The 17118-nt window shown below is 54.4% G+C and overlaps 1 protein-coding gene across 4 annotated transcripts in view; it reads right to left on the bottom strand.

The window, feature by feature from the left end:
* Positions 1-15171, bottom strand: part of Kiaa1614 (KIAA1614 ortholog) — a 30986-nt gene extending 15815 nt beyond the window's left edge. For 2 of the 4 annotated variants that reach the window (XR_007590548.1, XM_050135155.1), the window contains exons 1-4: positions 14848-15171; positions 11990-12924; positions 11226-11289; positions 2926-3069 (exon numbers count right to left, since the gene is read on the bottom strand). Coding sequence is in view for 3 of the 4 variants with exons in the window: in XM_050135155.1 (XP_049991112.1) it covers positions 2926-3069; positions 11226-11289; positions 11990-12924; positions 14848-14891 (1187 nt within the window). In the remaining variant the exon portion in view is untranslated. Of the gene's footprint in view, positions 1-2925; positions 3070-11225; positions 11290-11989; positions 12925-14603; positions 14717-14847 lie in introns of all 4 variants that reach the window. The other 2 variants (XM_050135154.1, XM_050135153.1) reach the window with 2 other exon arrangements.
* Between the last annotated feature and the right edge of the window lie 1947 nt (positions 15172-17118).

The raw sequence follows: 17118 nt of genomic DNA, 5'->3' as shown, positions 1-17118 counted from the left end.
GCTACACAGAGAAACCCTGTCTGGAAAACAAACAAACAAAAAAGCAAAGCAAAGTAAAACTGGGTGTGGTGATACATATCCCCAATTCTAGCACTCAGGAGGCTGAGGCAGAGGAGGATTCTGAGTTCAAGGGAATCTAGACTACAGAGCGAGATCCCATCTCAAAAACGATATGGTGGATATGGCGGTGTACACCTTTAATTCCAGCACTTGCGGGGGAAGGGGGCAGAGACATATATGTCTGTGAATTCAAGACCATCCTAGTCCACAAAGTGAGTTCTAGGCCAACTAGGACCACACAGTGAGACCTTGTCTCAAAAACAAAACAAAACAAAATCCCACAAACCCAAATTCACTGTCATCAGTAGAATAAAATAAGAGCTAACCATGTAGGAGTCGTCAATGCAGTCATTTAGACAAGGCCCCAGGCAGCCGCACAGACAACAGCACAGGAAAGCAGGGGGAGGCCTGCAGCCGTGCACAAGAGGCAGCTAAGGCAAAAGCAAACCCCAGAGCTGCTGGCATCCCACCCAAGGACAGGATTCCAGTCAAGCTCAGAGCCTCTGCTGTTGCCCTGAAGTGGCATGGCCTTTGAGGAGGCCAGTCCCTGTCCACTGCCTCACTTTCTACGACAATGCTATCCTAGGCACACAACTGATGTAATGTTTGCGAGCTCTGCGGCCTCACCACATAGGACAATCCTTCCCAGGGTGCAGCCTGCTGACACGTCCTATGTTCCTGCGATCAAGTGACATGTACTGTGTTTTGTGATGAAGAATATTGATATCAACCCGAGTCTGCCTATTCTCCAAGTGGCAACAGCTTTTCCCCTTCCGGGAGCTGCTCCATTTCTATGTGGACGGGCTTCCAGACAACACGTCTCCCCCTCCCCCTCCTGGGAAAGGCCTGCAGATCCAGGCTCACCTGGCTGCCTCTAGGTAGACCTAGGCTAAAGAGGGCCTTCTACAGATTGCTCTCCTGCCCTCATTCCTCCCTTACCTTTTGCCAGGCTGTTTTTTGAAAGGAGTGATAAGTCGGGCTGGGGCAGGACCTCCTGCTTCTAGCTGAGGCCTGGGGCCTGCGTGGCATCACCGTGTTAACTCTGCCTGCCCTCCAGAGTGATCTGATGGAGTGTAACCTTTCCGAGCAGCTGCATCGAGCCATCTGGTGTGGATTTTTCAGCTCTACCCTCTGAGGATTCACCAGCGCTGCCAAGTCATAGTAATTCTTCTCTGGACACGGCAGCTGCTGAAGTAGGTCACCTTGCATTTTTATAGCCAACGAAGAGGAAACCCACTTCACAATAGCTACTGGATGTTAGGACTAGGGGCAATAAACTAGAGAAGGAGGCGCCCAAGAGGACAAAGCACACTGAAGTCGGTGTCGCCGGCTTGTCTATGTGTGCCTCACCACACATTCCTATAGAACAGGGCAGGAGTGCTGTGAAAGGCATCTCTCTGCACGTGTGGAAAACAACCAGGACACCTCAAAGAAGCCATGTCATTTCAGTGAGTCCTCTGTAGTGGACAGGGAACATGGCATTCATGTGGAAACTAAAGAGCAACCCGATGGGCAGATTTTACTAGCATAGGGGGTCCTCTTGTGCCCTCCTCCTACGGGTCACAATGACATTGAACGAAGAGGCTTCTGTTTGCTGTGGAGTCACGGCAGGGCTCTGTGAATGTCCCGAGCCTTTAGTGAGCAGCCCAGCAGCCCCATCACAGAGCACAGAGTTCAGATTTCCTAAGCATCCTCATTGCCCTAGTACCACACTGATAAAGAAGACAGGCAAAGCCAGTGTGCCCACCATACCTGTGAAGCCACAGGCCTTGTCATTTACATGGTGGGGCTGCTGGGCCTGCCACGATCTGGACGGCCTGACGCGGCAGAAGAGCACGGCTAGGGCTGCATCTGTGTGCTGGAGAATTCTGTGTGCAAGGAGTGCTTTAAGATACGCCATGCAAAGAACAAGCCCAATGCCGGGGACGGGCGTGTGGTTTGGGCAGTCACGTAATGACAGCTAGTCCAAGAGTGCCCGATCCTCCCCTTTTCCGTTCCCTTACCCTGGATGTGCTCTCTCGCAGCTCCAGCATGATGAAGTCACCACAGTACCCACACCTCCGTTTCTGGCCTCACGGCCAATGGTCCTGCATCCAGCTGTTCACCAGCTGTTCAACGGGCATCTCAGTGCTGCCCTAGGAGTCCTCCTCTCTAAAGCCTGACTTGAACCCAGGCATCACCCTCTGGCTAGGGGCCTGTGAGCATGCTAGTATAACCCTAACTCTAATCAACCCCAGCCCTGTTTAACCGACCTGTCTACCCATCTCTGCGGCCCCACACCAGTACAAGGACTTATGCTCTGATGTTCAGCAGGCCTGGAGCTCCCCCATGGCCGGCCTCTAAGAAGCTCCCTTAGAATGGTGCCCCTTCCTCCCTGCCCAGGGAGGATCCACAGCTCCTATAACCCCCATCTTGGAAGTCACATCCTTCTGAGAGCCTCACCTGTCCCTTCCAGGTGGAGCAAATGCTGCCAGCTCTGCACACATGCTTTCCCCTCTTCCACTAGAACCCCCAGAACTCTCCCTGTATCTCTCCCTGGAGACTGTGATCTCTACGCCTCCAGAGAGCTCAGGTCACATAGTTCATTTGTCTTTATAGCTCATCTTATGGGTGATGGTGTGTTGACTGACTAAATGATCATGGCAAGTGCCTGACACAGAAAACATATGCACACACACGCACAGAGAGAGAGAGAGAGAGAGAGAGAGAGAGAGAGAGAGAGAGAGAGAGAGGAGGGGAGGGGGGGAGGGAGAGGGGAGAGAAGAGAAGAGAACAAAGGCATTTGGCTATATTGGAACTATTTGTGCTAGTGATCCTTCCCTGCCACAAGCCCTCCCAGGCCAGCCTGGCTTAGGCTCCACTCACCGGCTGCCCTGAGCAATGGTGGGCACAATATCATGGCTGGCTCGGAGTGGTTGGGTCCTGGCCTTCATGCGAGCATGCTGAGTCAGATGCTTGGTTCCCTCATCCCTGGCACTCAGAACAGGCTCCAGCTTGGGAACGCAGATCCTGCAGGGTGGCACAGGCCGGGATGGACAGCACAGGGATTAAAAGAAAATAACACGGCTTAGGAGGCTTTAACGGAACCAAGCACAGCTCTGCCAGGAAAAGCCTTGTATACACAGTCTTCCCCTTCTAACTCACACATAGGGCTCCCTCCTCCCCACCCCATGCCACCCCCTGAGGCCTGGGAAACACCCTGAGCTCAGACAGGAGCTGGGGAGCCAACCTGACCTTGGCTATCTGCTGGGAGGGGCTGGAAAAGGGGCAGGGGAGTCTGGCTGTCCTATTGTTCCTCCGGGGCATAAGCAGGAGCTTTTGGGAAGAGGAAAAGGAAGGTCCTTGGGTTATGGATCTGGGCCTGTGCCCAGACAGATGGTCTTTCCATGCATGGTCTCCCTGTCTCCTTCTGTCTCTCAGAGTCCACACACACCCACGGGAGCCCACACAGAACTGTCCCCAGCTCCTACGAAAGACACAGGGCCAAGGCACTGCCTGTCAGTCTCGGGCCTTCAGCAGACATCGTTTTCTAAGTCCTGGTGTTTCCCTCTTAGCCTCAATCCAGACCTGCCGGGAGTCAGCTCAGGGCTCACAGACTCAGGGCAGGAGAAACTAGGCTGGATTCAAACAAGCCAGCACATAGCTCGGGTTTCCTGATAAGGGTCATGTGGCAGTGAACCCCGCCCACCAGATGTGCTGCCTCCCCGGTCAGTCCAGAGCTGTCTTCCAGACAGTGACACACCACCTGCTCTGGGTTATGGAAGTAAGAACAACCCACATTCCCCGTGACAAGATGGCTTTCTCTGCACAGTTCGCTTTTCACAGCCGGGCTGGACGAGGGCAGGTGTTCCTGAACTTGACAGATTAGGCGGATGGACTGGAGGGGAATATTGACACATCGCTCAAGGTCGGACATCAATTGAAAACTGAGCAGAGTGATGCAGAGGACAGCCAGCCCCAGTCTCTAGCTTCTTTCACATCCTGTCCCCTTCCTCCGAGGGCGCCAGGGAGAGCAGGGATGTCTGCGGCTGAGGTCAGACAGGCTTTGATGTGACTCCAGCATCCACGCTGTCACACATGCCTGGCTCTGCTCACAGGGAGAGTCCCCAGAAAGAGAACTCAGCCAAAGGTTCAGCAGGGCTTAGCTCTCACACCTGGGGTACCTCCATATGCTCCACCCTGACCTCGGGACGTATGGGGGACTCTCATGACAGGAGTGGACAAAGGCCTTCAGGACAGGGGCTCCTTGGGACACCCTTGAACTGGCTCTGAGCAGATGACGGGTTTTGTTTTCTTCTTGTCATGTGTTCTGAACACCGCTTTGGGCCAGAGGGGGAAGGCTGCAAGCATAAAGGACCATCTGTGTCACAAGCTCTGGCAGGGCGAGGCCAGGCTCGGAAGGAGGGCTTCAGCAGAGTGATGCAAAAACAAAAAAAAGTACTTCTCCAGGCTTGCTGCCCCCGCGAGGCCTCCATTGGCAGGAGAGGCTCCCCTGACATGGCTTCCAGAGCTCCCCAAACCGCAGCTGAGAGCAGCTGTGCTCCCGGGGCTCCGGTTCCAACAGCAGAGATAATGAGGATGCCAGGCAGAGGTTCTCCTGCAGCCGCGGGCCTCTGGCTGCCAGCCTGCATGCTCGCAGCCTTCCGGTGACAGCTGTGCTTCTGCGACTGTCGGCGGGCATTTGTCTCAGGCCTGGTGGGCAGGCAGGAGAGCCCCTCGGCAGCTGGCCGGATGCTGCTGCGATCAGCCTTGCCCCCGGGTTTCTAAGCCATTTCCAGCTTTGCTGTTTCCTTTTTGGAACAGCTGTCCACCCCCCACCCCCTCCATCTACTGCCCTGCCTCAGTCTGGCAGACAAAGCTGGTTTCTCCACTGATTAGAAAGGCAGGCTTTCTGGCCGCCTGGAGGCATCTAAGCAGCAACCCAGCAAGCGGGGAGGAGAGTGGCAGCCACCTTCACAGACCGCAGCCAAGGTCAGCAAAGCAAGGATGCCTTTGTGCACCCAGGAGATGGGGGCTCTGCCAGCTGGGGAAGAGTGGGAGGCCTCTCTCTCCTGAGGGTAGGAGCAAGCAGGTATCAAACACACCAAGCAGGTATCTCCTCACCACAAATGGCCCTCCATTCCCCAAAGCTGGGGTTTAAACTTCCAACTGAGGAAGACTCTATTCTCATTTGATCCTGGACAGAGGGAGGCACGGAGCCCCAGAGCCAATCCTTCCTATCATGAATTAAAACCCACAATCCCAGCTCTTTCAATTCCTTTGGAAATTTCCTGGCCAAGTCAGGCAGTGTGCAGCCAGGCACAGGCAATACTACCCACAAACAAACAGTATTTATCACCATCTTGAAGCTGAGTTTCTGTGGTCCATTACCTCTGTGGGCAGGGCACAGGAATAAGGTGCCGAGTGCTTTTCCTCCAGGGTCTCAGATTCCCATCAGTGAGCATGAGCTTTTATAAAAGAGCAAGGCTCACACCGCTACCCTGAGTCTGGGTCTGAGGTCCCCACTTAGGGGGCATTTGGACCGCAGGACTGGCTCTTGTGCAATGGTCACCCAAAGAACTACTTACTGGGGGAAGCTCGAGGCCACCAACGTGTCCGAGCCCTTGCCTCCACCCCTCTGCTAGCTGCATCCTGACGACAAAGGGAGCCTGTGACTCTGGCCCTCTGCTCCAGGCCAGGTTCTTAGAGCGGGGACAAGTTAAGCAGTGACTTTAGCACCCAAGAGCTGGGCAGATCAGGAGAACCGTAGCTCTCACAGTCAGAAAAGTCAAGGGAACAGAGACATTTCTATGCAGCCAGCATAAGCCAGGATTACACTGATAAGCTCCAGCAAGTCTGGGGTTAACCCCTTCACCTCAGGAATGTGAATCAGGACTAGACTCCAGGATGCAAACAGTGATGGGAGAGCCCGGAGCACACAGAGAACATCTAAGGCCTTTCTTAGTTACGTTCCACTCGTGTATATCAAAGCCTTGCTGGCCAAGAACAGAGGTCTTTACTGTTGCTTCTGGGGGAACAAGGAATGGGTCTGAACTGGCTGGAACACACGGGTTTGTTGAGGTGTACCCTTCTTCAGCCTTCAGGACAGCCACAGGATGAACCTAAGGAGGAGGTTTACAGTGTGTCAGGGTGACCTGCCCACATCCTCCGCCCTGGGCCATCTCTTCCTAGTGGTGTCGACTGCTGAGTGCATTCGGGGGCGAGTCTGTTTCCTCACCTGCTAACCTGGGAGAAATGGTCTCTCCACACATGGTTAGCATTTACTACTGTTGCTTCTATTATTAGCACGGTGTCACTTCTACCCCTTCACTCAAGGTGTGGGGACCCTGGAGCATGAACTAAGGTCACCTGCCAGTGAGACTACCCTGCTGCTGGCAAGGAAAAGGCATGTTTAGAAGTGACAATCAGCGGGCAATTTGAGAGGGCTTGCTGGGTTTGCTCTAGAGTGTCAAAAGCTTCTGATGGGCTCTGTTGGAAAGGTTACTTCCACACGGGACAGGAGGAGGCTGGCAGGGAGCAGAGGAAGGCCCATGCTCTTCTTTCCGCAGAGAGGAAGAAAGGTCTCTGGCAGGTCAGAACAGGTCTGTGTTACATCCCCAAAGAACAATGACAAATCCCCCAATGAAGCCCAGAACAAGGCCTGACACTGGCCAGGTCAGCACTGTCTGAGTTCATGGGCACACGGGCAGCCAGAGTGGCAGATGTCTGAGACATTCCCAGAAAGGCCTTTGGCAAAGTCAGCTTAGTCCCACCTTGAAGCTGTCTACTTCTGTGAGCTCCTCCCTGCTCAGGATGGAGCCACAATGAGAATTTTGCATGTGGAATCAAGTGTGGCACGGGACAGTACACCTGAAGGTTCCAGCAATGGCTTTCCATGGGATCAACACAGGGGACAGAACACTGGGCACTGGGGAACTGGTTAAGCACTAACGGCTTGGCGTACTGTTCTGCTGTGTTTTCTTTTTCCTTTGAGTCTCTTGGGACTGCAAGCGCAGAGCTTTCTTTGTGTCGGTACATCTACATGGCTGGTGCAGGATAAGGGTAAGCAAGCCACATGGGGTTCAGCCACTTTCAGTGACTTCTTGCCCTGGGCGTTCCTCAACAACCTCTAGGCTCCCTAGAATGCTGGAGCTGAGTGTCTTGTCCCCTAGTCTTGCTACAGGGCTCATAACTCTCTGACACTCTGGGCCCAGAAGATTAAAAAAAACTAGCCAGTGACTCAAGATGGCTTCCAAACCCTCTTCCCAGGTCCCACAGGGCTCACATCCACTGTGTTTCCAGGAGCTAAGGTCCTCCTTCTGTGCAGGAGGAGGCCGTGGGGGCAGGAGGGAGTCCGCTGGACGCCTCTGCACTCAGATGAGCTCTCATTCCAGCTCTCCCCTCCACAGCTCACCACACATTCCACCTCAGATGCTCCTGAGTGTCTCTTCAGCCTCTTCCATCTGGAATGCTCCTTCGGCTTCCGCCCAGACCCTTGCAAGCCCGCACAGGCTCTAGCTGTCGGGGAGCCCTCCATCAGTTCTCTCCTGCCTGCCTCTGTCGGACATTTTATGAGCACCTGTTTCTGCCTCCAGGGATTCAAGGAGAAAGGCACCAGCAAAGGCACTGCTGGCAGTAGGGGCGGGCAGTGCCAGCGGGCAGAGTGGTGACAGTAGGGGGGGGTTCCACCTCCCACAGCAGAGAGCAGGCCAGGCTGGAGGGAGACACAAGGCCCTAGATCCCGGCCCAAGGGTTGCTTACCCAAGGGCTGGCCTATAGAGACATGGAAAGGACAGCTCAAGGCAGTGCCCCATAGGCAGTCAGAGCAGAGGCCTGGGGGCCTGAGTACAAGTCCTGACTCCATGGAGCACCGGACTGAAATCTCAAGGTCCAAATCAGGAGCAGAAGGAGAGCGAGCACGAGCAAGGAACTCAGGACCGCGAGGGGTGCACCCGCACACTGAGACAATGGGGATGTTCTATCGGGAACTCACCAAGGCCAACTGGCCTGGGTCTGAAAAAGCCCGGGTTAAAACCGGTCTCGCTGAACATAGTGGACAATGAGGACTACTGAGACCTCAAGAACAATGGCAATGGGTTTTTGATCCTACTGTACCTATTGGTTTCGTGGGAGCCTAGGCAGTTTGGATGCTCACCTTACTAGACCTGGATGGAGCTGGGTGGTCCTTGGACTTCCCACAGGGCAGGAAACCCTGACTGCTCTTTGGGCTGACGAGGGAGGGGGACTTGATTGGGGGGGGGAGGGAAAGGGGAGGCGGCGGTGGGGAAGAGACAGAAAATCTTTAAAAAATAAAAAAAAAAAAAAAAAAAAAAACAAGTCCTGACTCCACGTCACCTGGCCTCCTCTAGAGGCTCTCTGCAGTAAAGCCGGAACAATGACTAAGATGTGTGCGCAAAGTGGGATGCAGAAACAGCACTTACACAGCACCTGGCGCAGAGCCAGAGGGTGAAAATGGCAGCGGCTGGCCTGCTCTGTCATCTGGCCACTAGTATATTTTAGCCCCAGAGGGCTGAGCAAAAGCCTGACCCTTAATAGAGAACAACCCTGCGCACAGGGGATGGAGGTCTCCTGCAGGATCTGAGGCCCTGAGTCTTTAGGTGGCTCACCTCCATGGCTGACTCCTTCAGGCCTTGCAGCAAGCTGGTCTAGATACCCCAGACTCCAACACTGGACTCTGCAATCAGTACCATTCCGTGAGCTAGCCGTCTTACCTTGCAGAACAGTAACAATTAGGAGCATGTTGGGCTAACCTGGCTGTCACGGTTCTTTGATTATAACATGAATTATCCAGATTCTAAACTTGACTGAATGGGAAGCAGACCCATTTGCTTTTCAAGCCCTGAGAAGGTCTGCAATGCTTTAAGAGTGAAGCGCCACGGCACACATTGATGGGTGGCCATCGTGCCACGGCACGCACTGGTGGGTGACCACTGTGCCACGCCACGCACTGGTGGGTGACCAGTGTGCCACGCCACGCACTGGTGGGTGACCAGTGTGCCACGCCACGCGCTGGTGGGTGGCCACTGTGCCACGCCACGCGCTGGTGGGTGGCCACTGTGCCACGGCATGCGCTGGTGGGTGGCCACTGTGCCACGGCACATTGAAATGGTCAGCTGCCACCTCAGAGCACTGCTCTGCCCAGGGTCCTACACTCCTAGCACAGACCCTGAGCCCAGGACACAAATGCTCTGTGGCACTCCTGGGGCACAGAGCCAAGAGAAGCCAAGTCTCTGGGCAATGTAGTTCCGTTGTTATAGCATCATTAAGACCATCTCACTCAGATGGGAGCCCTGCAATGTCTTGGGGTATCGCAGTGGGGTTGGCACTTTCTCTTCCTTGAATCTATGCTCCCTGACCCTTCAGCCAGTTTCTACCTAGCAGGGAGTTGACCTTCATGCCTGTGGCTCTATATGCCAGGCACTCAAAGGAGACATTTTGTTAGTCTTTGAACAGGGTCCTAAAACAAGTTTGTCTGTTTTTCTCTCTGTGTGTGTATCTCCCCTCAGACAAATACACTGATTCAGCATATCACACACACACACACACACACACACACACACACACACACACACGGGAATCATATAGTACATATACATACAAGCCATACCTGAGATCTCTTTGTCTGTCTGTCTCTTTTTGAGACAAGGTTTCACTATGTAACCCAGGCAGGCACGGGACTTGCGGCCATTGCCTCAGCCTGCCAAGGGGCGAGATGCCAGCCATGCGCCATCACACCTGACTCTCATGCGTGACCCTGCCACATAGCCCATGGGTAGAGAAGGCCTGCCAGGTTAAACTAAACTAGGAGTCTAGTCCTGGGAGCTCTAAACATCCTCACAGGCATGTGTGAAAGTCCTTCCCTCTCCTGGCTCAGTCCTCCCCGTGTGAGGGAGCTAGGGTGGCCAGGGGAGACTGGGGACTGGGTGAGTGGGAGAGCGCAGCACTGCAGGGGGAGGGCTCCACAGGGATGCAGCTACAGAGAGGACACAGGGACAGAGGATGCTGAAGACCACAGGGGCAGGGGCAGATAAGGATGTGATGAGAGGCTGAGGACAGCAGCCAGGAAGGCAAAAGAGACCAGACATAAATACAGAGGGCTAAAGGGCCAGACATTCCTCTTTCCACACCCTTCTCCCACCGCCAGCTGAGCGCAACCCTGATTACCTGACTCTGGGCACCCTCAGCTTGCTAGAGCAGAAGCAGAGATGGGGCTATGTTTCCCAGATTTACATGTTGGAATCTCACCCCCAGTGTGATGGGATCAGGAAATGGGGACTGGTCACCACCCTTGAACTGCACGCATGACATGCCCGAGGTTTCTAAGTCACCTGCTGCGTTTTGTTACAGCAGCCGGCATGGGCTAAGGAAGGCAGAGGTCTTACCCGGGTTCTGAGGAGGACAATAGGCTACATGGGGAGCAGCCCCACCAATAAGAACACAGCTGACAGCTGTGGGCAGACATCATGGGACTCTGCAGAGACTGATGTCATGTGCAGCTGTGGAAATGCAAGCCACTCCCAGTCCCAGGGCCCAGCTCAGCCTCATGGGCCAACATCCCAGCAAAGGCTAAGGCTGGGGCCAACCTCCGAGTGGGCATTTGTTCAGACCTCCACGTAGCCCCCACCACACCTCTCTTTCCACTCTTCGAGGCACAGGACAGCGCCTCAATCCACCCACCATACTCTGGACACAGCTTCCCTGAAACAGTGATGGAGGGGCTAGAAAACAATCTTTGGGCCCCAGTGAGTGGCTGGAGGGGAAACCCTTAATCCTGAGCCCAGCACATTCCTCTGATTAAGGAAAGAATAGGAGGGGTTAGAGTTTTGGGTTCCTGTACTTTCCCTAAGAATTTTCACATCCATGCCCTTCAGCTTTGCAATAACCCTGTGAACTAATCAGATAGCTATGACGTCTCAACTCCTCCTGCTCAAAAGAAACAGAAGCCTGGACAGGGGGAAACAGCCTCCAGGACACAGAGCAGGTAATGGGAAGGCTCTGCAGATCTCTGCACCCAGCGGTACCGTCCACAGAGTCTCAAGGACGATGGTTGGCCGTGGCCACTATCCACTGGTGAAGGTTTGCTTTTTTATCCTCGGGCCTTTGCAAGGTTCCCTGATGTTCTAGGGCAGAGTAAAAGAGGAATGGAGGTAAGGAGGAGCCCTTACCTTCTCTGACCTGAGTCCTGCAGAGGGGTGCCCGAGTCCCAGTCCACGTCTCCCGCTGGTCTCTCTAGGGCCCAGAGCAGAAGCAGAGATCAGGACAGAGCCACCAACTGGGCTGTCAGCTGCTACTCGGTGAACACGGGAGAGATGCTCTGCTCCCTGTGTGGGCTGTAGGCCTATGTTCCCCAAAATTCACACACTGAAGTCTAATCTCCAGGATGATGGGATTAGAAAGTGGGGAACTGGGACCCAGGTTCTGGTCTGAGAAGTGGAGGCACAGGCGGTCACAAAGACTGAGTGAACCCAGAGTGGCTGGAGAGGACCCCACACATGCCCTCAGGTAAGGCAATGAAAAAGCTCAAGGATGTCTTTTGGAGTGTGAGCACACCCCCGCAACAGTGCTCCTGTGGCACTCTGTCCAACCTCTGCAGGGAAGTGCTCCTGCCTGCTAGCCCACCCGAGGACATAAAGCACAACGGGGGTGACACAGGACAACATCAGAGGGAGAGCAAAAGGCCACTCTGCAAAGAGCTACAAGGCACAGGGAAGAGTCACATAGCCTCTGTCCCCAAGCACAAAGGATGGCCTCCCACTGATCTGGAGGGCCACAGGGTGTGAGGCAGTTAAGGCTGCCTGTGAGCTATAACAGGACCTTATGTTCCAGCTGGACACCGGTTATATGGGTGACATTATCGTGTTCTCCCATCTTCCCAGTTTCCCTACAAGTTCCCACTTGTTCCAAACCAGGCCAGCAAAATGAGACTCACCTGATGCAGCCCTGTCCCAGGATGGAGTCCGGTCTGGGCTTCCCACCGAGGAAGAACCCTGTCTGGAAACTTTCAGCATCTCCTGTAGCAGGAGGCGGTTCCTTTCCACCTGTTCAGACAGGGACAAAGCGTTTGTCCCGGTGCCCAGCGCCTCCAGGCCACCAGCTCTCCCGAACATGTCTGGCAGGTCTGTTCTGGGGACTAAGTCCTCCTTGGAGGTTGTTAGGGTTCTGTTGTCTAGATCTCCCTCTGTCACCACACCGTCTCCAAGTAGGTAGGGTCTTCTCTTCTTCAGGCTGCTCAGGTGGGTGGTTTTACAGGGACCAGGCCCCTCTGGCTGACCCACAGAAACCTGGTTGTTGGGGCTCTCTTGTAAAGAGCCAGATCCTGGTGCTGGGCCATCCCCATGATCAGCCAGCAGCCACGCTGCTTCTGGAGACCACAGGCTTTGTCCATTGCAGCTCCCGAGGCCAGGGGTAGATGGCCTGGATCCACCATTCCTGGCAGGCTTCTTCTCATTAACACTGCTGTCTAGCTGCCCATCAGTCTGGTTCTGAGCATGGGGAACCACCAGGGTATCTGGTAGAGGAGAGCCCTCAAGTAGGCTCCAAACAGCTTCGGGCTTGACTTGGCAGCACTTGGATTTGGGGGGCGATGGACGCTCATAGGAAGTGGGGCAGGGATTTGCCCTCTGTTTCCTTGCTGTCATTTTCTCCTTCAAGGCCTTCACCTTGGACTCGAGCACAGAAGGACCTTGGAGCTGCAGCTTCCATGTCCTGGGAGGCTTGGGAGCTACCAGGCTAGGCGTCCGGTCTCCCTGGAGGCAGAACGTGGGTCCTGGGAAAGGTTCTCTGTCCAGCGGCTCTGGACCATTTCTGGCCACAGCTGGAGTCACTTGCATGGTTTTGGTTGTTCTGCTCCCTGACTTGAATGCTCTGCAGGATAAAGGAGAAGCTGAAACCCTGTACCTGGATGGCCCAGGAACCTGCTTGGTCCCCCAGAGTGCTCTGATATGGACCCCTGCTTAGATATCAAGACAGAGTAGAGGGGTGTTCACTACATAACGTGGACACACACCGGAAAGGACAAGTCAAAGAACAGTACGAACACATGACTGCTGAACTTATGAGTAATGTTCTTTCATGGGTGAGGAGGGGAACGGGGGTGTTTCCTGGAGCATGGACAACTTACCAGTATTTACACTATTGAAGAAAATGACAGTTTCCCTAGCAACCACTAACTGTCAACAGTCCCTCCGAGGGTCTGGGGCCTTATGTGTGCTGTGTTCCTAGCTTTTCTAACCCCATTTTACAGGCAAGCAAAGCAAGGCTTCAAACAACAAATCCTATGACAAATGTAGAGTACTGTGAAAAAGCAGTGTGATTTCCCAACCCTGGGCTAAAGGATGGCCTCGGAGAATGCTGGCTAATGGCCAACATGCTCCTCCTTCTGGGTGAAGGACCTGGGCCTCCAGTAGAAGGGGTGCCTGCCAGCCTCATGCCAACCCCAATGCAAAAGTCATTGACTAGGGTCAAGCCGTACTCAAGAGGAGACAGGGACAGTCACAAACTAAGACTTTTCAAACATTTCAACATTCTCTAAAATAATTCCGACATGTCTGTGTTAGAATGCTATTGGTATCTTCTTTTTTTCACAGGTGGGGAAACTGAAGTATGGAGAAATTACACCCCATGGATGCCATGGGGGAAGTCCAACTTGTATCCAAAAGCTTTTCACTCCAAGCCCAGGGCTCTGCCAGGACAGTTAGCATTTAACGGCAGCCCCTTGTTCTTAGGTAAGATCTGAGTCCGCAGAGGTCACAAGCCTCACCAGTGTGACACAGCCCGGAGGTGGCTGGGCTGATTCCAACAGCCTTCCAAAAGGAAAGAAGCAACTGTCTTACTCACTGTCCAAGCTCCTGGGTCTTAATGGTTACTCTGTCAGGCCGCTCTGAGGGATCATCCTACCGTCTAGATGTGTCCCATATGAAGGAAAGTCCGTGGATAAGAATCCATGCATTATAGCAGATGAGGAGCTAATCACTCCCTTCACACAGTACAGATCCACCATAAGAAGTTCTTAAAGGGTTAACTTCCTCTACAGTCATTTGTTATAAATCAGCTTATATGCTTTTCGGGGATATAAATCAAGTTTCACGGAGGTAAATCTGTGAAGTTTAAGGACTGTCTTTAGGACAGAAGTCATCTCCTCTACCGGATCATCTACAGCAGCGGGTCAATCTGTGGGTCTAGACCCCTTTGGGGGTTGAAAGACCCTTCCACAGGGTCACCTAAATCATTGGAAAACACAGATATTTACATTACGATTCACAACAGTTGCAAAACTACAGTTGTGAAGTAGCAACGAAAATAATTTTATGGTTGGGGGTCAGCACAACATGAGGAACTGTATTAAAGGGTGTTAACATTAGGAAGGTTGAGAACCAGAGATCTAGACTACACTAGGTTTATCTTTGCAGCCCAGCTACCTATTCTCTGAGGTCCAATCCAGAGGCCAGGGTTGGGATTGTAACATGAGCCCTTTTAGTAAAACCCAAAGATCTTCAGGGCCGGTAAACTCTAGAACTGCACTCCAGAAATTATTGTCTGCAGACCTTAAAGAACAAGACGCTCCCGGTGAAGGCCTCTGGACGGTCTTTCCGGAAGACGGTCATGGAGCCCTCCGCTCCTAGCACTGACGCAGCACCGACGCTCTAAGTCAGGAAAACTGGAACGAAAATGGACGTGAAGAGCGGGCCTCCTCAACCCTTCCGGCTCTACGGCGGTGTGAGGTCGGGTCTCGGCGGCCCAGGTCCCCTCTGCGCCCCGCCACCCCGCCCGGCTCCTCTCCGTACTCACTGAGCTCGGCGCGCAGGCTTCACTGCCGCCTCCATCCCCTGCATCCCTCGGAGAGGCGAGGCCCCAGCCCGCGCTCCCCGTCCCGGGCCGCTGCAGAGTCCCGGGAAGGACTCGCCCTAAATCCGGGCAGGCGGGGAGTCCGGCCCCGGGGCCTGCCAGGCGAGGCCGGGCTGGCGGGAGCGCGCTGCGCCCCAGACCTCGCCGCGACCGCTACTCCCTGGCTTCGCCAGAAGGTGAAAGGCCCAGCGGGCGGGCGGCCTGAGGGGCCGGACCGGGAAGAGAGGGCGAGGAAGGCTAGAGGAGGGGCGGCGGAAGGGGCTGGAGGAGCCGCGACCTCGGCCTGTTCCCACCCCCAGCCTCCCTCTCCTCCCGGGGTTGTGGCCGCTCCTACGGGGCGCACGCTGGGATCCCGGAGCAGCCGCGGCTCGGCTCCCCTCACAGACGGAGGAGGATGCGCCCCGAGTGTGGGGCGCACCGGCTGCCACCGGGCCGTGTCCCGGGCGCCGAGCAAACCCTCCCTGGGCACGCGGGCGCGAAAGCGGAGAGGAGCCGAGGTAATGGTGGGGCGCAGCCAGGGCGCCGGAGGTGCCACGCTTCAACCCACTACACCAGCTCCGCTGGAAGGGAAGCTGAGGAACGCTGGCGGTTGAGAACGTTTCGGGTGGAGTCGGCGGACGTCCCCGAAGAACCGACCCCAGCGCCCTTGGGCGCCCTCCGAGGTCAAAGTTATTGGCGGCCTCTCTGCGGAGATGCCAGAGCAAGCCGGAGTGGACTGCTCACCCTGGCAGCCAGAAGTGGGGTCTGCCTTGCCAGCCGCATTGGGAAGGGACCGGTTCTCCGGGCACTGAAGATTCTCAAACAGAGCTGGGTTCAGGCCCCTGCTGAAGGAGCGGCAGAGGGCTGGCAACTGTACCCCAGATCCATGGAGTGTTCTTCATGGAACAAGAGGGAGGTGACCACGTCTCTCTAATGTCCAAACCCATTTTTTTGAGGGGGGGGCACAATAAGAGGAACCAGGATATATCAAAAACCTCTGAAAAGAGAACACGCTCATTCATCGTCCCTTTCGCCAGCACGTTTTACCTCAACTAGAGTATTTAATCTTTTGTGCGGGTCAGCGGCTAGAAGGCAGTGCAGCTACTGCGCAAAACTAAAGGTCTGAGCAGGGCACATAAGCGAAAAGCCAGTTCTGCCCCGTGCGCTGCTGTGGGTCTGTAATCGCAGCTGATCCCGAGACTGAAGCAGGAGGATCTGCTAGTTCAAAGCCAACCTAGTCAATCTAGTGAGACCCTTTCTCGAAATGCAAAGTGAAGAAATGGGCTGAGGATGTAGTGCAGGGGTAGAGAATTTGCCTAGTGTGACAAAGGTCCTGGGTTCAGTCTGGGTACTCAGAAACCAAAAGGATGTCTGCCTTCCCTGGTCTGTGGGAGGGAGACTCTGGGCAGGTAATGGGTCCTGATCGGAGCAGACCATCAGGAACTGACAGCAGGACCAATTTAGGAACCAGAGATGTTATCCAGGGCAAACCCCGTATAAGTGGTATAAGTGAGCGAGTCCAACTCATGCAGCTCTGGTGAGCAGAGTCAGAGGCACCTTCCTGCCATGTTTCCAGAATAAGTAGTTTCTTAAACGAGGCAGTTCTGCTTTGGTTTAAATGCTGATCACATCACGATATGGTGCTGACTCAAATCATGGTGTGTGTGTGTGGGGGGGGTCTGTCTACCTGGGCAGGCATTCTGTGACTTCAGGAGTCCAGCACTATTGTCCCTTTGTGCAGATACAGTGAACAGTCAGGACCAAGCTAGAAAGTGCAGGTCTCCAAGGACTTAAGGACCTCGATCATCACGCTGTTCAGTGCGGTTGTTCGTGTCTGTAGCATCATATGAGATGTTTAGTCTTTAAAATCTCAAATAGAGTTGGGCGGTGGTGGCACACACCTCACACTCGGGAGGCAGAGGCAGGTGGATCTCTGTGAGTTCCAGACCAGCCAGTGCTACACAGTGAGACCCTGTCAACAAAGTAAACAAACCAAACACTTCGAATCAGGTTGGGATGTAGCTCAGCCGGGAAATAGCAAGCAGGAAGCCCTGGGTTTGGGTTTGATGCTGGCACTACATGAACTGGGTTGTACACACTTGTAATCCTAACACTTAAGAAAACAGAGGTAGGAAGACCACAAGCCCAAGGATCCAGTAGTTGCTCTGTCCCATGAGGCTGGGTGTCTCAGCTGGTCTTCTGTGTACGCTGGCATCCCGAGGAAGTGGGCTCCAA

Source organism: Alexandromys fortis, unplaced genomic scaffold (assembly GCF_014885135.2).
Source record: "Alexandromys fortis isolate MF-2015 unplaced genomic scaffold, M_Fortis_MF-2015_v1.1 scaffold_21, whole genome shotgun sequence".
NCBI classification, from domain to species: domain Eukaryota; kingdom Metazoa; phylum Chordata; class Mammalia; order Rodentia; family Cricetidae; genus Alexandromys; species Alexandromys fortis.
The sequence above is the reverse complement of the archived record's forward strand: the minus strand, read 5'-3'. Positions and strand labels throughout refer to the sequence as shown.